Raw genomic sequence first — 22,677 nt, forward strand, 5'->3', positions numbered from 1 at the left:
AAAAACTGCAGTGTGCAGTGCAGGCTGGGTTTCTGGTGTCCAAATCAATCTTAAAAAGTGATTTAGTGGTGATTGTGCTGAGTGTAAAAGGGCTGGGATTTTAGTCCCAGACCGTTCTTCTACTGAGTCATTATACACTTCTGATTTCAGCCACTGGATGAAATAGGTATTAGATCATCTAAAATTACGTACCAATGTTTGTGATAAAGAGCAGCCGGCTATGGACGCATAAAAATGTACAATAAAGAATGCAGGAATGTTGCTGCTCACCACGGCTTTATCTGTGATGTCAAAGCAGTTTTTTAAATGGTAAATGGTATGGCTCTTCTTCACACAACTTGCCTTATTTAGCCATGCGCACCTGGCTCAGACCTTAAAATACATTCAGTTTTAATTTCATTTTTTATATATATAATTTGTTTTTTGGTGAACGTGTGTGAATACACACTTCTCAAAGTGCAGAAATAGCCCCAAAAAAACTTTTAAAAAAGTAACTGCTTATGACCCAAAACATATAGCCTCATCAATCATGTAAGGTGGTGTGTTTGTTATTGTGTGGGTAGTGTGAAAAGAAAATGAAAGGAGTAGGCGAGGGGGCTGATACGCAACAAAGGTGCCCAACAAAACTGGGGAAGTTGGATTCATGTCATACACACTAAGCTCTTACCCCACTGTAATATATCACGTTAAAATCTTGAATGAAATGAATTCGAATCCACGGTTAATTACAGCACTGTGTAAAAAATCTTATGTCGCCCCTCATTTCTTTATATTTTGCTTCCACTGGTGTATGCATGTCCAGGTTGTACCCCGCCTCTCGCCCTATGACAGCTGGGATAGGCTCCAGTGCCCCCCGCGACCCTGAAAAGGATAAGCGGAAGCGAATGGATGGATGGATGGATGGATGGTGTATGCATGAGAAAACTTTAATAATTACTTAGCTCTGTTTTTTTTTCTTTTTTTCCCTCTAAGAATTCTGCAAACTAAGCGTTTATTTACCTTCTTAAATATCCCGATCGTTATGCAAAATGAGGCAGTGCATTAGTGCGTGTGCCCTATTCCGTCCACACACACTGCATCCTCATAAGACAGAGTGATGAACATGTACCTGGGGAGCTGTTCGATTTTTATTCTGCTGAATGGAGCAATTTGGGGAGGACTGTTGTTCACTGCCTATACGCCATCTGTTGTTACTGCACAGCCACTGAGCAGCAGACTGCTGTCTGTATGCTATGCTTAACAAATGATTCACTATCAGTCACTATCCTGCTGCTGTATCATAGTAATTTGTCATTTTAAATAACGAGAAGGAGAAAAATAACTTTACTAATAATCCCTCTGGGAAATTCCTGCATAACAGTTGTGGAGGATTTGCAGAAGGAGGAATTACGCATATCTGAATGAACTGAGGAAGGAGGAGCTCTCTGTGACCTTCGCTGAAATATTCTGTCATTATTAGGACTTTTTCTGAGTGGGCTACTCTTGCCAGCAGGATGACTGTGCAGACTGTGGGAGACTTCCAAGACAGAGCTTAAACACCAACTCCTCTCTGCTACTGCATGTAGATCATCCAGCTCTGGTACCAGGAATAAACCAACCATCTTAAAAAAAAACTTTAGTCTCTACTTCCTGTCATTCATCCTCAGATTTTATCATAGACTGTAAAATAAGATGGATGCAGGTGACATCACCTGTAGGTTTCGAAAGTTCTGTTATGAAGCATCTAGATGAGCGTTAACACCTTTGCCAGCTTGGTCTAACTGCTTGCTCAAACCATGACAAACCATTAGCCATTAGTGGTTTCCTACCACAGATAATCCTAAATTTTAAAACACAGTATGACTGAGATTAAAAAACAGACCACATTTTTTATTCAATCTGACTCGAAATGAGTGACTGACTCAGCAAGAGCTTGTTCACAAGACACAGTTCGTTAGGACTGGAAGTCTTTTTGTAGTTATAGCTATCGCCATCTGGTGCCCTTCAGATAGAATGTGAGATTAAAGCACTTTGACATTAACTTAATGAGTCTTTAAAACAGTCACAAACCCAACATCACTAAGGCTAGATTCATTTTTTATATGCAGTCAAAGATCTAGTAACACACATGGTAGCAGGCTCATGATTCCTGTTAATAAACAACTGTGAGCATGCAGTGAACAAAACCACTAAACCCTGTATGTTGGAAATTGGCAGGTGGATTATGTGTCTGTTTGTGTTGCATAATTCTCAGCTGGCAGATCAACGCGGCAGGTCACTCCGCTGATTTGACAGACACACGATTAGCTAAATGAGCAAAGTAGGCTTCGTGGACATGTCGCATTAGCTTTAGCGCACCGTAGCGCCTGGTGGCCCTAAACAGAACGGACAGAGCGGGGTGGGCGCTGGACTTACGGCTGGGCCCGTGGATCTTGATCGGTTCATTTGACTTGACAAGTGTGTGGGAGCACTGCTGGCACACGCAGTCCTTTCCACTGAACGTCACCCTGTCTCCGATTGGAAAGGGTTTACTGAGGAGGCAAAAAAAAAGACAGACAAGAGAATTAGAAAGCGGAGCACAATGGGCGTTAAAACGCCTGCAGTAATTCTGTGTTTACATCCAAGTCTACTGTATTCATTGAAATAACAAATGGGTGCTGGCAGAGACATGATTCGGTGACAGACAGGCCATAATCCTGCTGACACAAGCTGAATGCGGTCCGACATCCTCTATGAAACTGAAAATACATTTTCATTGCACAACAGTTTGCAAATGAAAATACATTTGCAAACTGTTGTGATGATGAGTTAATAGGATGCTGATTGTTACAGGAGCACCTGGCTGCTCTGTGATTAAAGAGGCGATAATGCGACAGGCTTCTGAAAGGAAAACTGGCTCTCTCAGTGAGAATAAAAACTTATTAGGGAGACTTTGTGGAGCGCATACTAATTTTAATTGCCTATTGCTCTCTCAGTCTAGCCATCCAGCTTGCCCTCCCTACACTGACGCCACCAGGTCACCATTTTCAAGGCTTCAAAGAAAGAAAGAAGAGCAAAAACATGTGCCTGCTGACAGGCGGAGAATATGACAACCAGGCAACACCAATGAAATCAAATTTGCCACATCACGATGCACTGTTTTGACTCGCTTTCCTCTCTTTTCAAAGGAGACAGATTGATTTCCTTATGACCAGGGACGATATGAGAATGAATGGGGAGCTAAAAGGCTTAGAGAAGGCTGTGTAAAAAACATAGATGGCAGTAATCCTTTTACTCCCCCACCGAGCCCTGGAGCCGGAGCCAAGACCCAGAGGGAGGCTTGAGTCTCCAGTAGAGGCCCCAGTCAGCACACATGAGTGCAGCACATCCATGTAGTCACTTAAAGGTGCTCAGACCATGTATAAAGTCTTCTCTCTCTGTGTGTCTTTGCTAACAACATATTCGAGACTTGCTCCTCTGTGCATTTATTTTATTCACAAAAGGACACCATCCAAACATGAGAGCTGAGCTGCAGATACACAAATTATGCAACAAAAGCTATGGTAAACACAAGCTGCTGGAAAGTGATTTCACTAAGGCTTTATTTTGAATGTCACTCTTCGGCTGTTCCAGAGGTTAACTGCACATTTTAAAATTCAGACATGTGTCCATGCGAATATTTGTGTCCAGCTCCAAGCACGACAGACTAAATCTCTTCTACATGTCTGAACATAGCATTCACATTGTATAGTTCAGCAGAACGAAGCACCAGAAATGCTGTGATGGTGCAGAAAAGCATCTCCGCGCATTTGTGACCTTGTCTTTACCTGTGTGTTGCTCTCACTCCCTCAAGACACTCTTGCCTTGTCAGCCCTTTGCAGCGCTTTAAAAATTTACTCTGTTTACATATTTAATGCTTTCTTTTTCTTAACTGGCCAAAAAAGTAAAGCTATTTCTGGCTTTAGGGGTATGTCCTCTTGCTTTGATCACCACTGCGTTAAAAATACGTTCACGTGTAAAAGTGAAACTTGCATTCGGACTCCATTAAAGCTGAAGCAGTGATGACAAAGAAGTCAAAGTGGAATAATGATGAGGAGACAAAGGAAGAGAGGGCGATGTGGCTGATGATTAAAGAGCGCAAAGATTATTATTTGTGAATAATGCGAATGACGAAGAAGAAGCAAGAGCAAAGGAGGTGCGTCCAGAAGGAAGACAGGAGTGAAAGATGAGGGGAAGAAAGGACGTACAAGATGGAACAGTCAGCAATGTGACAGGGGGCAGACGGAGCACGAAAGAAGAGATTCACCCTTTGGCTTCTTGCTGTCTCTTCTAGTTTACTCCACATACACTGACAACACATACACACACATCACTGTCACTGCCAGCGCTGCTCCACTGCCTGTCTCTGTCCTGCTGGTATCATTTCAGTTTTTTGGAAGGGGGGGGGGGTTGTTTTTTGTCTTTTGCCCACAGCTGCTGGGTCAGAATGTGTGTTTATCAGGCAATGTCAAGCAGATACCCGACAACAATCTCTACTCTACTGGAAGACGATACTATAAGTAAGCTAAAAGGCTGCTCGCTTATTCACAAGGAGGCGCCACAGCAGGAAACTCTGCATGTTTGATTTGTCAGATTTTTTACGCCCTGATGCCCTTCCGAACGCAACCCCGCAAGGGATTTGTGTCTTCTCCCAGGATCAAAGCAGGGATCTTTCGCTTGTTAGGGGAATGTGTAAACCACTACAATATGATTTACTCTGGATACTGTTAGTAAAGATCCTTATAATGTAAACAACACATTAAAAACCAGTCAGCAAGTGAGAGGGTGCAAATGAGAGACAGGTTATCCCATATATGCAGCATGCTCTGAAGCGAAAGCGAGGGACACGGTTAAATAAAATAAAGAAAGGAGCCAACATTGATGCTGAGATTTCATTCTGAAGGAGCTTCACATGAACACTGATGGAGTTCATAGGAGAGATGACCTACTTTTACTAAACCTAAATGTGCGATACACCAGGTCAGCTTTCTATCTTTCCTACACTTGAGCTTTCCAATCACACATTTGCTGACATTCAGAAGATGAATCATGAGTTAATTATTAAATCCTCCATGAAAAAAGTCAGTCAATTAGCCAATTCTTGTTTTTAAAGATGCAACTTTTGCTGCGTCACTTCAGGTCTTGAGGCTGAAAATAGTGACTCATAGCCGAAAAGTAAAAAACAGTCATGCGTTTCTTATTCAGTGCCTCCACAATCTGTTTGCTATTTCCCGTCGTCTCTATCATGCTGTTCTCTAACAAATTACTAATGAAGTCTCACAGAATAGACTGAGAAAAGCACAGATACTCTAAAGAAGTCAACCGGCAGGTCTCACATATCTTTTGTGCAATACATAAAGCAGCATGCTGAGTGCATGCTGCAAATAGTAGCTACCAATAACAATATTATACTGTTTATTTGTTATAATCATACATATCCAATTCCAAGCTAATCCAAAATAACTAAGGTAACTGTTGCATAGGCAACTTTTAATCACATGAAATTTGTTTATTTATAAGGAACCCCATTAGCTTCCACAACAGTGGTTGGTAGTCTTCCTGGGGCCCAAGCCATCAAATACAATCAAATAAAATGTTACGCAATAAAGTCGATGGAAAATATCCACATAAGTGATAATACATTTTCTGTTTTGCAATAACTGGTTAACATTGCCTAGCAGATGAGGACAGCATTTTGCCGGTAATGAGCCAGACATTGTTATGTCATTTTGAATCGGTGGAAACCAAAGCAGAGCAAAAAGAGACTCTGTATCATCTTTACATCTTCCAAAGTGGCCAAATATAATATAATATAATATAATATAATATAATATAATATAATATAATATAATATAATATAATATAATATAATATAATACAATATAATATAATATAATATAATATAATATACATTTCTCAAGATAACTACAGCGCAACCTAGAGCACAATTTGGGTGAAGGGCCATTAGGTGATGTTTTGCCAAAAATACACTAATACTCTAGGAGGAGTGACAAATTGTGTGCAAATGATGAAAGTGACCTTGACCTTGGGCAAACTGTGGGTGAAGGCCCCTTAAATGGTAAATGGCCTGTATTTGTATAGTGCTTTACTTAGTCCCTAAGGACCCCAAAGCGCTTTACACTACATTCAGTCATTCACACACACATTCACACACAGGTGATGGCAAGCTACATTGTAGCCACAGCTGCCCTGGGGCGCACTGACAGAGGCGAGGCTGCCGGGCCCTCCGACCACCACCAGTAGGCAACGGGTGAAATGTCTTGCCCAAGGACACAACGACCGAGACTGTCGGAGCCGGGGCTCGAACCAGACACCTTCCGATTACAAGACAAATTGCCAACTCTTGAGCCACGATCGGTCAGATAAAATTCTGACCACTACTGTAGGACGACGAGCAATTGTTATGACTTTTTGTGGACAGATGGACGGAAGTCATCAATCACTTGACCTAAAATTCATATTTCAGAATAAAGTTCTTGCGCTCTTCTTTAGTCTTTTGGGTGCACATAAACATCATCAGAATACATACTTGTATATAGTATTGTGTGTGTGTTTTGAGAAGGAATATACATACCTGCAAACACTGCAGACAAAGCACTTGGGGTGGTACGTGCGTCCCAGAGCAGAGACCACTTCTCCCGTGATGAAGGTGTCACAGCGGTCACAGCGTGTACCATACAAACGCTGATAGTCTGCTGTACAGATGTATTCGCCCTTCTTCTGGAAGAAGCCAGATTGTGCTAAATCACAGTTACACACTGTGGACAGAATGGTGAGAGACAGGAAAAGTGGGCCATTGGAAACAGTAAGGCATACAAAACAGAATTCTATATGTCTGTTTTTATTTCTATTTTTGGTTTTCCGCTTTAAGAGAACACATTTTTCTTTATCTGTCATCTGCTCTTTTTCTCTGTTTTGTTCCTCTACCAACACATGTTTTTTTTCAGTCAGCACGTTTTTCATTCAGTCTGAGCGCCCTCCTTTTTTACCTGTTTGTGTGTGTATACGTGTGCTTGGTTGTGCTGTGTGTGTCTGTTTGTCTTCACACACGGCTGCTAGGGAAGTTATTCAGTTCCAGACAGTGGTGAGCCAATTTGCAGTGATGGGAATATAATTATATAATCAGTGGAAAAGTCATTTTGTGCTAAACAATGTGAAGAAGGAGACAAAACAACAAACCACAAGCTCCCAACATCATCAGGACATCCACTACGGTCTCATTACATTTCACTGGAGAAGACATCAACATTTCTTGCTGTGTATGCACAAGGTAAGTGCTCAGTTTGTGTATGTGTTTCTATATATTGTGGATCCTAAGCAGACAGTACGTGCTACAGCCCTTTGCTGTGTAACTGAGAGGGAATTCCAGTGGGTGTAACAATATAGCCAAGAGGCATTTTCACAGATCAGCGGCCGGCGTGGTCTCTAGTTTCTTCCTATGCAGTTAACCAACAGAAAAGGCTGACAATTACTGGAACATCTGACTGAAAAAACTATTATTACCTGATACATATTGCACTAATAAAGGTCATTAGAGAGGTACTTGTATAAACATTTTGGGTTTCTTTTATTGTTTTAGCCAAATGAGAAATTCTTGAAACCAACATAAAGAGTGGCAGTTTTGCCAATGCTGAACTTCACCCTCTCTTTCGGCATTATAGCTTTGACCCAGTAATTACTCATTTGCTGACACGGGCACTGTAATTAGACTTCTGTATAGTATACAATTATCATGTAACATAGCAGCAACCACTATAACAGTTCAGATGGCAAAGCTTCAGATGGAGCCAGCCATCATTCTTATCTAAACACTTCTCACTAAACATTGGTCTAATATCAAATAGGGGTCTTTTTTCTACATTCATAACAAAACCTGAATCGAAACCTGATGTTTTTTTCCCCAGATTTCAGTGTGAACACATGTCCATACACATCAGACTGAACTCAAAATGTCAGTTTGCATGTTTAAGGTTGGTAATGTCACAAACCATAATTTAATTCTAGTTGAATTTCATGCTTCAGGCTGTTTGTAGAAGTCTTTCCTTGCTGCTTTATAGGCTCCCTTACAGAATCCATATGTGTATCCCCAAAGCAAGTGAGTTGTGTGCTTATATGCACATAGCAAAGGAGTGGTAACTTAATTCATTATTCATAACAATTGATTATTTCTGACTCAGAGACTCAGTGTACAATCTGTGTTTTTCTATATCTTAGACCTTTACAGTCATGTGAAAAAGAAAGTGACTTTATGCAGTTCTGTGCATAACGGAAAAACTAAGTAAACCATTACTGCTTCTACAGGCCTCAAGAGGTTAAGTATCACCAGATTTCTTCTATATGCACTTGAATAGGTGATCATATATCAAGTGTGACCTCCTCTATGAAACCAGAAGTTGTGACAGTTTGCTGTTTAGGAGCATTCAGATGTGTCTTAACACAATCCCTAAATCTTCCCATCGAGAGGTCAGACTTTGCAATGCTCAGTGGAACTGGAAAAAACAAAAGCGCTACATCTCAGACTTTACAGACCTCAGTTAGCATTTTAGATCTTAAGTTTCATGACAGTACAATTAGGACCTGGGCACACAGCCGTTACTGAGCTAATCATGAACTCCTCTTTATGCCAAAGTATTCTAGACTCAAATGTGAGGCCATCTGTCCTATAGCTGAAGCTTTACTGAAACTGGATCATGCAACAGGACAGTGATTCCCAAGCACAGCAGAAAATCTACAACAGACCACCTGAAAATGAAAGAAACAAGGTGCTACAGTGGCACAGTCAAAGTCTAGACCTCAATGCTGTGGTGCATAAACAAACAACTGCAAACCTCAATGAACTGAAGCATTGTTGTGAAGAAGAGGGGGCCAAAATTCCTCCAAAACAACAATTATTCCAAATGCTAAAAGTGGTTCTACAAGATACTAAATCATGACGTGTAGTTAATTTTCACAGGAGTGCATAGAGTCCCGTGAAAGTAGCTAATAACATGTAGCAGCAGTTAGAATAAACAAAACCCATCCTCCAGGACGTTAAGTGACTGTTAAATTATCACTACACCTAGACAGAATATTCAGTGTTTATGATGTCAGGAAATTATGTATTAAAAACTATATCAACACCATAAGCAGTAGGTCTGAGCTGGTAAGTATTAATAAACTCTTTTTGACATGATATTGTTATGGTGCTTGTTCCATGTGGAAACATCACCTGCTGAACACAGAGACTCTTGCATAAATGACCTCCAAAAGACAGGTGAACTTGTGGTGTTGTTGGACCAGAGCAGACTCTGTGCAGAAATACATCACATGTCCCTGGTGAAGCAGGAGGTCTTGCAAGCAATGGTCAGTGAGTTAGAAACACATCCAGCATTTGCCTCCCATGTTTCTAAATTTGAACTCCAGTGTGTGTGTTTCTGTGTGTGTTTAATTTTCACTCAGATGCTTTAATCAGCCGATGATGGAGCGGTGGCCTACCCAAGATGTACCCTTTGTCCTATGACAGCTGGAACAAGCTACAGCCTCCCACCACGACCCTGACCTCAATAACTGTGAAAAAAAAATAATGCATTGAAATATGAATGCCATGATGTTATTTTGTGAAACTCTGGATGCATGAGAAACTCCTGTGTTTCTACACTGAAGCCAAACCACTGACTATCATCATCATATGTAAAGGAAATATAAGCTTTAGGGAAAATCAGTAGGTTAACAGTATCAGGTTAACTGCTGCTAAATGACTGCCACAGTAAATAAATATCTTCATTTACCAAGGCATCACTCTTCTTACGATGGAATGAATCACCTTCAATACCAATAACTTACTGATGTAAAATGGATTTATACTGGCCACATACTACAGACTGCTCTAGGCAGTACTTGGCTCCCTACAGCCGCCCAGTTTTCAATTTTTGTTGGCAGGCTGAGAGTTCACAGACATGCAGACATACACATAAACCCTTCAAAGGGGCTCATTTAATCTCAAGCTGTTTATGAGTGGAGCACATTGACTTAATGGTGTAATAAAAGATCAATGGGCCCTCACTTAAAAACAAAACAATCTCCCTCAGGAGGATGGAGACACATAAATCCATCCCCGATGAGGTGGCACACTGCGTATGCAGAGATAGCATGACAGAACTGGACAGCGTGCACACTGAGATGCGATCGCAGCAGATCTTTATCATTTTGACAGGTCATTGGCATTGAGGCACAGTGGGTGCAGATTTGCAGTAGAGGAGCATAAGAAGATCCATAAGGAGATCCACAGCTCTCAGATATAAAATAGCTTGTTTATATAAATGTGTGTGTGTGCCTGCGCCAACCACATTTCCAGAACCACTGAACAATGGCACATAGCTTCAAAAAGTGCCTCGACTGCATTTTGAGCCAGACTTACTAAGGCTCTTACCAGAAACCCAAATCACAGGCTATCCAGTTCCTTTACGGAAAAAAGGGAATGAGAGGGTAAATATTTCCACTCTATTAATGTTTTCACCATGGAAAAAAAAATCATTGTGTCTTGAAATGCCAATCACTTAATAAAAACAATGTTTTCATCTTCTCAAACTAAATTGAAGTCAATGACTGGATTCATTTCGTCTGGTTCTCGCTTGCCTCTCTCTTTTCCTTTTCCTCAGTCTCTCCACCCTCGTTCTCAAAATGATTTGCTTTTCAGTCTTGGCCCAGATTGATTTCTAAATAAGTGAAATCTGCTCAATTAGCCTAATGCACTGTATATATAAGCATATGGATGCTGGATCGAACCACAGCCAGCTGAACTGATCAGCTCAGCCTGGATTGGACGGGAGAGATGTGTGGTTCACCTGTTGGCTTATCGCGCTGTTTTCTTCAGGCGATAAGCCGGTTGCATTGCAAAGGACTTCCCCCCTTACCCAGTTGCCAGGAGGATATAAACCTTCCACGGTTGCCCTAGAGACAGCTAGGTCCCAGTTTGAGTGATGAGGTGGTGGTGGTACTGGTGGTAACTCATTCGGAGAAGCTTTAGTTGAACGGGAAGCTGTAAATACCAAACCTCGTCTTTCATAATCTGATGATCTGTAGCCAGGTTCTCTGTTACTGTAATTGTGACATAAAGGATTATACCATGTTCTGATTTATATAGTTCTAACCTAAACAAACAACCTTTAGCAGACATTAATGATGAAATGAGAATTTTTGCAGCTACTCTTTTTATTGGATTTAAAGACTTTCCACAATATTTCTGTAACTACAAACATGCCTATTACTACGAATCAATCATTACATCAGATCAAACTACAAGTATTGCTTGTTTGCTTTAACAGGGTAATCACTTTGTAATGTGCACCTGAGTGAGTAACCAAAAGAAAATTACACTTTTTAGATATTTGAAAAAAAAAAGTGCCATTCATAACACTTTCCTAAAAAGCTTTCCACTTTTACAAGCCTACTCAGAAGGAGTCCTTCTACTTTCCAAGTACTCCCAATTCAACTGTGACCATCAAGCATATTTTCTAAGCTCATCCCTCAGAATTTTAGGTGCCAGCACAGTGGGTGGAGTTGGGAGTGAATCCGGTGTCTCTGCTGCTGCTGCACAGTTGTGGCCCAGCTTGGCTTTAAGAAGAAAGATTTTGGTTAGAGCCACACAACCAGCACCACATGGGTGCGGGCACACACCCATAAAAACAAGAGCCCAGCACAACTGACTGAAAACTTTTCTGGTCTGCTTTAATATCCTCTGAATAGACCGTGAGGATTTTTACTGTGCACGTCCCACATCGATGTGCACAACTCAAAAGGCAATAAAAAGACTGTTTTGTTTGTTTGTGTAAGAAATGTGTATTATTCCGTGGAGACGTGGAGATTTATTGTCATTTAAATGCCTAAATAAAGACGAGCTTTGCAGAACCAAATTAGATCAAACACTTAATTTCATTTATTTGCTTGTTTTATGCTCTCTCCCTGAATGACATGCTAATGAGGGAAACCAAAGGATGACGCTTGTCTTCTTGATGTATTTCATTCTGGGGCCGTGCAGGAAGCATCTAGAGATTATAAGTCTCCTTATTAGAGGTTAACATGTAGGCTGGTGTCTGCAGCTGTGGTCATTATAACAGCACTGATTAGGCATCCACGGGGGGTCTGCCTGATTGGGTATTTATCTCCAGCCAACAGACGCAATTAAAATTCCCTTCTGAAAGTCAGCCCAAAACGGAACTCTAAAATAGTCCGTCACCTCCTTAAACCCCCCCCATTTCTCCCCTTCTCTGTCTGTGACTTTCCGTTTCAAGACTGCTTCCAAATTTTTGTGGCTCTGAGCACAAAGTCTCCGCTTTATCTCAATTTGCACCCTCTCTTCTCACCACTACAGAGCTGTACCTCAACACAACCTCGCCTTTTTTTTACAGTGTTCCTTCCCTTGCTCTGTCTGTCACTGTAACTTTTTCCCACTGCTTATTACGCCACACTTAGATTTTCATAATGTGCTATTAAGTGAATCGACATGCTTTTGCAGTACCGTAAAGTAGCCTCGCGGCACATTTTAATTGCTGTCAGCATTGTGCTAATTTCCCAACCTTTTGCAGGAAAATACAGGCAGTCACAGATAGTTTAGCAAACGGACATTTAGTAGTGGGGCAGTGACAAATTTCATTAGAGAAAGAACTTCAGACGCACATCTGTGGTACCAACATGGGGCCCTCGCTGCCCTCTCCCTGTCCCCCCGGATCTGAGGCTCTCTGACAGGAGGGAACACTTCAAGAGTAAATAATGCGTTTTCTCAAGTTGTGCCAAATCGTGGGGCGCTGGAAGAAGGGGTCAGACAAACAGGAAGAGGAGACAGACAAAAGGCACACTAGCAGCTCTGTGAGGCACTGCGCTTCAATCTCAATACTCTTAAGAGGCGTACAGTTGATATGCAGGTAATGCAGGTTGAGCTTTTGCACATACTTTACAGTGCATGCAGTTTAATTTAATGTATTAGCATGCTAAAGCTCACTACTTAGCAATATGCATACAAGTGAACTGATGACAGGATGAATTCATTGTCTATGAAGAATTTGTAGATCCATACCAAATTTGTGACAATTAATCAGGTGAATTCAGTAAATAACTAAACTTCTGATCCATATCAAGAGATGTAGTAAGGTTCAACCATCCAGTAGTTTTTGGGACATTTTTGTCTGGACCAACTGGACAGTGCTGCCACCCCTTGAACTCTGATTCAAGCACGTCTAAAGGAAAACGGCAATAGAAGATAGACGGAGATGTTTTTATAGGAAAGGGCAAGAGAAGGAGGAGGCGGGTGGACAGCTAAAGGCTAAAGCAGAGAGAAAGCATGCATGAGTGGCAGGGCTTCCCTCATATTTGGCTGCTGTAGTTGATGGAGACAGATGGTAGCCCAGTGGAGTCTCTTCATACCAGCAGACTGAGGCCTTCAGCTTTTAACCCTAAGAGAGCTGATGAGAGATTCTGAGGGGAAGGGAAAACAAGACATGAACGAGATCACAGACACACAGAGACAGCCAGACGGCTACAGATGACGCTTTGAAATAAGCCCTAAACATGCTCCAGTTGTCGGTATGTCCGAATGCGCTTGTCTAACACGGCTTCTTCTTTACAATCAAGAAAAGACTCCTTCTCTGAAGAAGACACTTGCACACCTAGGAAGCTGCACCTCACTGTTCCAAGCAAGCACACACAGACACACCTAGAGGAAACAAAAAGGTTCTCAGTATGTGAAAGCCATGTTCGTATGAGAAACGAACAGAGGTATAATGCCTGCCATCTAAACCGAATCCAGAGTCGTAAGGGAAAAGCGCCACTTCCTGCCACACTCCTTTCTCCCTCCGCCAGAATCTCTCCCTAGCAACCATGCATTGGCGTGGTGATTGGACCGGCGTACCAGCGGTTGCTATAGCTACAGGAAGCTCCCCTTTCCTGTAACCCCCTCGTTTTTTTGTGTGGTTTTTTGTGCTTTTTCTGTGTCTGTCTCTCTGTTTCTCCTCATAACCTTGCTGTCTTTATTTCTCTCTTTGTTTTTTTTATATTCTACTCCCCACTGTACTTCTCTCCATTACAGTCTCTCCCCTTGCCTTCAGAGAGCAGTGGCAGTACAGTACAGTAGGCTGATGTTAATATGATGGTGGCTGATGGCTTCCAAAGGGAGGCTGGATTGACTGAGACAGATCTGCAGAGAAAGAGCCAAAGATGCTGCTACTTTATAAAAGCCCCGGTGAGAATATCAGCCAGAAAGGGTGCATTAGCAGAGCAGTCAAGTATTTATCTGACCTGTCTGAATAAATCTTGTATTCCCCTCAGCGCTGTTTTATGAGAGAAATCTGCTTTGTCTCAGAAAATAAATAACTACCGGGAGCAGGTTTGCAGTTTATGTGCAAAGGTGTCTGTGTTTGCATCTGTCTCCTGCTCTGTTTAGATATTTGCTTCTCTGTGTCTGTGTTCTTTGTTAGTCTGTGAGCTGGCTGCATAGGAAGCAAGCACCTTGATTTATGTTTGAGTTAGCCTTATGCTTGTGACACTGACAGGCTCCCTCTGTTTTTGCTGGAATCTAAGAGTGCCAATTATGCTTTGGGTAAATGTGGTCACTATGTCACTGAACCAGTATGCACTAGTCAGCCCATATAGCAGTAATAGAACACTCCATCGTTACACACTATAGCTGCTGACAAGCGCTACAGGATGCATGTATTCAGGGGCTGTTTAATCATTCTGTGAGCTGGCTTCTGTCTTCAGCGTTTTCCATACTTCTTCTTCTTTTTTTGTCTTGATATTTTCCAGCTGATTGCGTGGCTGCTTTTTCATGCCATAATCAGCTGCGGTATAATGGGTTCAAATGAGATGATTAGTGATCTGTTCCTCCTCTAACTAATGCATGAGAGATGAATTATGGTAATGTAGCATGCAGAAGGTTCATAAGTGTGGGCAAAGATAGAGGGAGAATGAAATGATAAATGATGTGGCTGTATGTCCATATGTGTTTTTACATGCTAAGAGAATGTGGGAGACAGTAACTGAGAGTGTCAGACTTTTTAAGACTGAATGATCAGGAGCTATTCAGTGGGGCATAGTCAGCCCTTTTGAGGAGAAAAGGGGGCTGGATGCAATACAGACAGAAAAGGAGAAGTAGGAAAAACAGGAGGGAGATTTTTTGTCATAGTTTCACAGTGAAGATGAAGGAAATGGTCAAGGTCAATAACCTGCGCACTCATTCTGATTTCTAAAAAGAGAAAAAAAAAGGCCAGGAAAGCGCAAAATCAAATGATGAAACACATCCCGGTCTCAAAGTTCATAACCAGGAGTGATAGATACAGATATTGGCTGCCGGGCAGTGAATTTTCACTACGGTGTGTTGGCATAATACAGTTTAGCCATTAGCCTCCAAATTGCACATACCGCTTGCCAATGTCATCCTGCCCCGAGATGAGAAATTGATTTCATGCTTGAGTGACTGTCATGAGGAAAAAGAAGAAGATGGAGAAAGCAAAAGAGAGAGAGAGAAGAAGAATCAGAAAAAACACATGACAGAGATGGACAGACACGGGAAAAATCCTACCAATGCATTCAGGACATTTTTACACTCTCGAAAAATATACAGAGAACAAACTAAAAGCCAAAGTCAATGCAGACAAAAGGGGAAAGATGGAGTTTGCGAAGTTCAACGGAACATGGAACATGTTTGTGTGTGAGGGGGATTTACACACTGAACAATAAAAGCTTTAGAAAACTGCTGGGTGTGCAGCAGTCCATACGGGAGAGCATATTATGGGCAGGTTTGTGTCAGAGCCTGGCCACACAATAGTCCCCCATTGCCTCATGGGAGCAGGAGAACTGTCTGGAACACGAAGGGAGAGATTTGTCAGATAGGTGTAGGCTAAGATGATGCGATCAGTGACAGCTTTCCATTAGCATCGCGCTGCTACGAGTGTGAAGAAAAGGAAGAAAAGAAAGTGAGAATCAGACTGGCATTATACTAGTGATGATGTAATGTTTAGGCGACACAAACGACCCCCCATCCCCCCTCTTTTTCTCTTTTCTGCTCGGTTTCGGTGCTCTGCCCCCCTTTTTCTCTGGGGCACAGAACAGAGCCTTTCGATTGGTTAATAGGACCATAGAGATGCTGAGAATATCCACCAACCAGGGCCCGGGTGCCCCTTCACATCGTTACCACAGCAACCCCACACAACCACAGTGAGCGTGCACACATGTATACAGTAGACGTGCGTGCTTATAAACACGACTGCATGTGTGCACAATAAGCTTTTTTTGGTTTTTTTTACATGTGTGACAGCTAGATGTAACAACAATCCTCAGAAGAATAGCCTTCTGTGAGTTTATCAACTGTAGAACGTCTGGGAGCTGCACAGCACTGTAGTGCAGAGAATAACAAACCCAACTTACCCACCATTGCTTCACGATTATCTAAAGACTACTCAGTAGAGCAGGGCGATATGACCAAAAATATTTATCACGATATACATTTGAAAATTTGCGACAACGATATAACTGACGATATAATTGACACTAGACAAAATGCTTTACAACTCCACAACTTTATTAGTGCAAAAAAAACCCATCAATGTATTTTCACTTAAACAAGCAGCTGTTTTTTATGTGCATTAAAGTTATATAAAAATGTAACAGTGCAAATGCAAATTCCTTGCTAACATTAACCAAAAGGCATTTCCAGTGGAAATTGGCCGACATATCCTCAGCATAACCATGTATAATATCCACAAAACTTAAAAAGAGGTTCTACACACACAATACCGTAATGTTATGTTGAAGTATCACAGTACATATCACTCCGCGAGGCTCCTGCCTACGACAGCCGTAATGCTCCGACAATCCATCAAGCTGTGCGGCTTCGTAGCTTAGCAAAGTCGTTCTAAAATATTTGACAGATTTTCGAGCGCCGTGTACATAAAATCGTTTCGAGGTCAGTAAACACAACCAGAATTCAAACATAAGGCACACGGGATTATAAGGGGCACTGTCGATTTTCAGAAAAATCAAAGGATTGATTTTAAGTGTGCCGTATTTTCCAAAAAACCACGGTAATAAAGACGGCCCGCTAGCATGCTCTACCAAAAATAGTGCTTTGTTGTGTATCTGACGGACGAAGAAAGCTAAACCAGTTCCACACCACTGAAGTTGCAGCATTTTTAAAAACCAATTCTGGTTCATTTGCTTCATTCAACGATCTGCTTTCGCCTTTCACATTCTCCGTCGCCGTCATGCTTTTTCCGTCATGTGCATATGAAAACAAATGCACTGCGCATGCGCGTTTTACCCATATTCTATCGCGCTATTTCATTTTCTTATCGTTGCCCAACATTATACCGGTATTACTGTGAACGGTATGATATGGCCCAGCCCTACTACTCAGGACGTTTCCTTATGTAAAAAAGTTGTCGGGGTGTTAAAAAAAAGAAAAAGACAGTTGTCCTGTCTCACAAAAAAAAAAAACAGGGAATGAAAAAAAAAAGAAATAATATTTTTTTTGTTTTTACATTTTTTAAAAATTTGCACTGAATAATGTTTACAGTGGAAGAGTTTGCACAATTCTAATGAGCTTGAAACTCAATTTTTGGTACGACAGCATTTATTCTTTGGCACAGCCTGAACTCTCTGAGCAAAGCTTTCTTGTCATTTGTAGTCTACAGGAATAGTTCTCCAGGCTTCTTGAAGGACATTCCAAAGCTCTTTTTTGGATGTCGGCTGCCTTTAGTTCCATTCTGTGTCAAAATTATCCCACACTGCTTCAAAAATGTTGGGGTCTGAGCTCTGGGGTGACCAATCACTGACTCACAGTACTCCATTGTGTGGTTTTTTTATCCAGGTATGCTTTTACTGCATTGGCAGTGAGTTTGGGATCATTGTCATGCTGAAAATGAAGGCATGAAGGCGAATTTATGGTTCAGCAGGGGTAGTGTATTCATATTCCGCTGGTAGTCCTGGGACAACCCGTGCACCTGCAGAGAGCTCTGTTATCAGATGTATGCAGTGTACAAAGTATGTGGTACAACCAGTCTGTGGACAACTCTTACTTGTGCTATTGTTGGTGCGTCAGCCAGCCGTGGAGAAGAGCAAAGCTATAACATTCAAAGAGCTGATGGGAAACTAGTGTTAAAAACAATAAAAGGTGTCCACTACTGTCTGTGCTTTTTTTTGTGTATTTTTTTTATCTTTTTTCTGAAGTTCTTCCATTCCTGGTGAGCTCCTCCACCATACCTGTCAACCAATCAGCATTTGGCTAACTCCATGTCACTGGATGCAGTGACTGGATGCAGTTAGGATTTTGGAGGACTACAAAGGAGCATGTCTGCGATGGGTAAAAACCCCCCTCGACAGACAAATTTGCAGGACCCTAAATCACGCTTTAACAGTCGTACACTTTCACGATGTTGTTGCGTGGTGGATGAAAATCTGACCAGATGCATCTATTAGCTCATTTGTTTGCTGTTTCTTAAGGACATGACTTTCAGAAACAGTTCATTTGATTCTTTTTAAGCTCTGTCACTTCTTCTTTTTTTGTCCTTCAATTGTGCAGTTTCTTCAATTTTTTTTACGGACATGCTGCACAGGATGCTGAGATTTGCCAAGCTTTCAGCTAATAGCTCTTTTTGTTCTCGTTTTGTTGGTGCACACATAAAGTTTTGTGCTTGTCAAACTGCTTTATTTTTGGCACTTTTCAAATATTCATATAAAGAAATGGGAAAAATTATGTGTTTTTGCAACAGACTGATGCTAGCAAAGTGCCTAAAGATACAAAAAAATGCTTCTTCGTTAAGCTGTTATGCGTAATGCAACACTGGTTCATCCCTCGCTATTTTTGCGCTTGAATAATTTGTACTTCATAATTAAAGGGCTTTATAAAAAAAATATTCCTTTTAAAATGGTCAGGTATAATAACTGAACAGAGAATGATTGAAAAAGTAGCCAATGTCCACAGAATTTTTTTTTAAAGACCCTTACAAATCCTTTACAAACTAGTGATTAAAACCACTTTAAAAATGTACAAGAAAGCTTGGCTGCTTGGAAGGAAAATATAAAGAAATGAGGCGTGGCTCAAGACTCTTTTAGCACACTGTCGATTGATTTGGGTGTATATAATATAATATAATATAATATAATATAATATAATATAATATAATATAATATAATATAATATAATATAATATAATATAATATAATATAATAAATGTTTGCTCCAAATCCCTTGTAGAGCATTAAACGATAATAAACCATTCCTCTAAGCAACTCGTGCTACCAATGCAAACATATTACAGAAAAGATGTGGCAAAGCGATTCCTTTTTCATTTATCCTGTAACAGTTTTGGTCTCAAATGTTACAAAGAACCGATAAGTAACCCACAACTTACTGACTGTCTTTGCTTTAGTGTGGAACTATTAACATAATTCTGAGAGCGCTTGCTCAAGGCTGTACAGCAGTGTGACAAACAGCATTCCTCGTTTCTTTCATTTCCAGTTTTCATTTTACACATGCACAGACATGTGCTTATCACGAGCCCCTTTCAGACTTGCCCTTCACTCTGCAAATGTTGCCAATTGTACATGTCAGTTTTGCATTTGAAATGAACTATGAGTCAGTCTGATTTTTGCTGAGCCACATAAAAATACAAATCCCATTCATCAGACTGTCAACCTCCTAAATTTCCCTCAACTTGAATGTCAGTTGGTCACAGTGTGAATACATTTTGCCTCCAAAGTCTACAGCATAACCAGTGTACATTTTACCTGGGTGTGTAGCTCTCAAAATGTCAATTAACCCTGCAGTAAAACATGTTATAGAGCATGCTGCCATGTAAATGTGCTTTACACAATAGACAAACACAAATTACAAAAGTGAAAGGCATTCCACACAACTCCTACACTAAGAGGGTGTGTGACTATGTCACCATTGTTTCTATTGGAGGTCACCGGTGCTCTTCCACTGCAAAGCTAAATCAGTCTCATTAATCCACAGCATACAATCTCTTTTAAGTTGCCAGCAAATTAACAGGCTACCTTAGCAGGAGCCTGAGTCGCCTGCAAAGCACCTCTGATCCATTCCAATCCCCACCGTTTACTAATAGTAGCACTCAGCATGTACGCTAGAAGACGGATGAAAAAGTGCATGGGCAGTATCTGCAAGCGTGCATGTGGGTGTGTGCTCAGCAGACGAAGACGTGACCAAGATAGATGTCTTGTTTCTGGCCTACCACTGGAATTCCCAGTTCTTTCTAACCATGGCCACCCAGGCTTGGGAACTGTGCAAGGCAGCTCCAGTTTGTGTGATTTTTATATAACTGATTCATTTCTTACCGGTGCAGGTGAAACACTTGACATGAAAGTGGGTCTCTTGTACTCGTACCACTTCGCCTTTGCAAACTTCCCGACATCGCTGGCACCGGATTGGCCCAGAGCTCCGCTGACCGCCTGTTGAGTCTTGGCGATAAGCTGATGAAGGCATAAAAAGAACATTTACTGAACTCAGCTATGGTCCGCTAACACACACATTAAAACATAATTTTGAAAGTTGTGTTGACTGTTCCCATTCCCAGTTTCCTTAAGATTTAGTTTTCCTCTCTCTCAAAGCACATTTGCAGTTCTCAACCTCTGACAAAGTTCTAAGCTTCACAGGCCTTTTATATGTAACTGATGCTAGCTTTTAAAGACACCAAGTTATAGTTACTTGTATCTATATATATATCTATATCTATCTATATACATGGGTGTGTGTGTGTGTGCATTAACCTGCATGGACATGTTGCCGTCGTTCCTGCCATTTTTTTAATACTATTTCTTGATTTTTTTAATTCTTGCCCTCTTAAACTAAATTTAATCAACTTCCCCCTGGGATTAATAAAGTATTCTGATTTTAATATGCAGTATAAACGGAGTCTGGTATGAGTTCAAGCAGGCCAGGGAATCAAGCTCAGCTGCAATCGCAGCAGATGATCTTTTCTCAAAGTTACATACTAATGTAGTTTGATATTGCCATTGTCAGTCACACAAATGTGATTCAGAGAAACTATACAGTATACACGCTATCTTCTTGGGGCGATCGTGGCTCAAGAGTTGGGCATTCGTCTTGTAATCAGAAGGTTGCCGGTTCGAGCCCCGGCTTGGACAGTCTTGGTCGTGGTGGTCAGAGGGCCCGGTGGCGCCAGTGTCCAGCAGCCTCACCTCTGTCAGTGCGCCCCAGGGCGGCTGTGGCCACACTGTGGCTTGCCATCACCAGTGTGTGTGTGAATGGGTGGATGATTGTGTATAGTGTAAAGCGCTTTGGGGTCCTTAGGACCAAGTAAAGCACTATACAGACCATTTCTTTAAACAGCATGATAATACTTCTGTTAATGGGTGAAAGACATAACGCGGCTTTTCATTTTCAAGTGTTATCTGAGGAGAGAGTACATTACAGACTCCACTGTGTGCAGTTCAAACAATAAGATCAGTGTGTAGCTCTGTCAACACTTGCTCTGAAGCTGTGAGGTCTGACACCTATGTAAGCTTGGTAAGCTCCAGGCTTTCTCTCTCACTGTCTCTATTTTTCACACAGTTATACAGGATGACACACACAAACATATACACACACACATATAGACACGCACACACACACTGCTGTGTCAGTAGAGAAAGCGAGATGGATCCCCTTACCTCATTATACCTTACATGTCAGACTCCTGCAAGCCCAATAGCTATTTCACACAGTCAGGAAAGCACGTTCACACAGAAAGCCTTAAGAGTATCGGAATAAATGCAAACACAAGGAAAAAAGGTAGAAATATTCTATTAATATTCTATATTCTATATTCTATTAACTGAATCTAAATCTCTTAGGCTATTAAGGGCTCTTTAAAGAGCAATATATATAATATATATATATATATATATATATATATATATATATATATATATATATATATATATATATATATATATATACATATATATATATATATATATATATATATATATATATAATGGCAAAAGAGCTGGGATGAGAGGTCATACTCTCTGTGGAAGGGGTGTAATGGCTGGGTAACCAGCTGGCCTTGACTACCTGAATAGCTAAGTGAAGGATTGCGCTGCTAAAGTCAAAGCAGCAGCAGCATATGGGCTGCCATGACAGTGCTACCGATTCCATTTCACCGAGTGAATCCCAAAGGGCTGGCATCACTTAAACAGTCTAAGGGCCTTGCACATCTCAGAGTCTGAGCGCTCCTTGCGTGACTCGAAGTGAACAACAGGATATTCACTGTGCACGTGAACACAAGGACGTGCATGTAGGCATAACTGTAGCTGTGTATTTTCTCACTCTGGACAGGGTTGTGGGCACTGGAAATATGCAAGCATATTTTTCCCACTCCCCACCTCCCACACTGGAGCCTCTGTAAATCCATAACTTTCCTCACAATGTTGGCAGCACTAACCTGACTGATAAGTGCAAAGGCGATGGTTCAAACAATAGCACTTCCGTAAAACTATCTCTTTTTTGTCTTTTTAGTTTTTTTTATTAATGTAAAAAACAACTATTCATTAACGCTGTTCCCAGCAGGTGGACATGAGAGATGATGGGAGCTAACGGCAGAACATGTAAGCCCGTGCCAACACCTGTAAAAGACAGAGTATTTACTTACAGGTCTGACCTTCTTTATC

The 22,677-nt window shown here is 41.2% G+C and overlaps 1 protein-coding gene and 1 long non-coding RNA gene across 12 annotated transcripts in view; one reads left to right on the plus strand and one right to left on the minus strand.

Annotated features, from left to right (window-relative positions):
- The window catches only part of ablim3 (actin binding LIM protein family, member 3), a 45,843-nt gene that overhangs the window by 15,339 nt on the left and 7,827 nt on the right, over window positions 1–22,677 (minus strand). For 8 of the 11 annotated variants that reach the window (XM_026188990.2, XM_080306526.1, XM_080306521.1 and 5 more), the window contains exons 2-4: window positions 20,341–20,475; window positions 6,593–6,776; window positions 2,395–2,510 (exon numbers count right to left, since the gene is read on the minus strand). In XM_026188990.2, the coding sequence (XP_026044775.1) occupies window positions 2,395–2,510; window positions 6,593–6,776; window positions 20,341–20,475 (435 nt within the window). Of the gene's footprint in view, window positions 1–2,394; window positions 2,511–6,592; window positions 6,777–15,408; window positions 15,464–20,340; window positions 20,476–22,677 lie in introns of all 11 variants that reach the window. The other 3 variants (XM_080306518.1, XM_080306509.1, XM_080306512.1) reach the window with 1 other exon arrangement.
- Window positions 6,767–10,589, plus strand: LOC145431127 (uncharacterized). Its single transcript, XR_013911474.1, has 2 exons — window positions 6,767–7,288; window positions 9,457–10,589. It is a non-coding gene; the product is annotated as an uncharacterized LOC145431127 (long non-coding RNA).

This window comes from Astatotilapia calliptera, chromosome 2 (genome assembly GCF_964374335.1).
Source record: "Astatotilapia calliptera chromosome 2, fAstCal68.1, whole genome shotgun sequence".
Taxonomy (NCBI): domain Eukaryota; kingdom Metazoa; phylum Chordata; class Actinopteri; order Cichliformes; family Cichlidae; genus Astatotilapia; species Astatotilapia calliptera.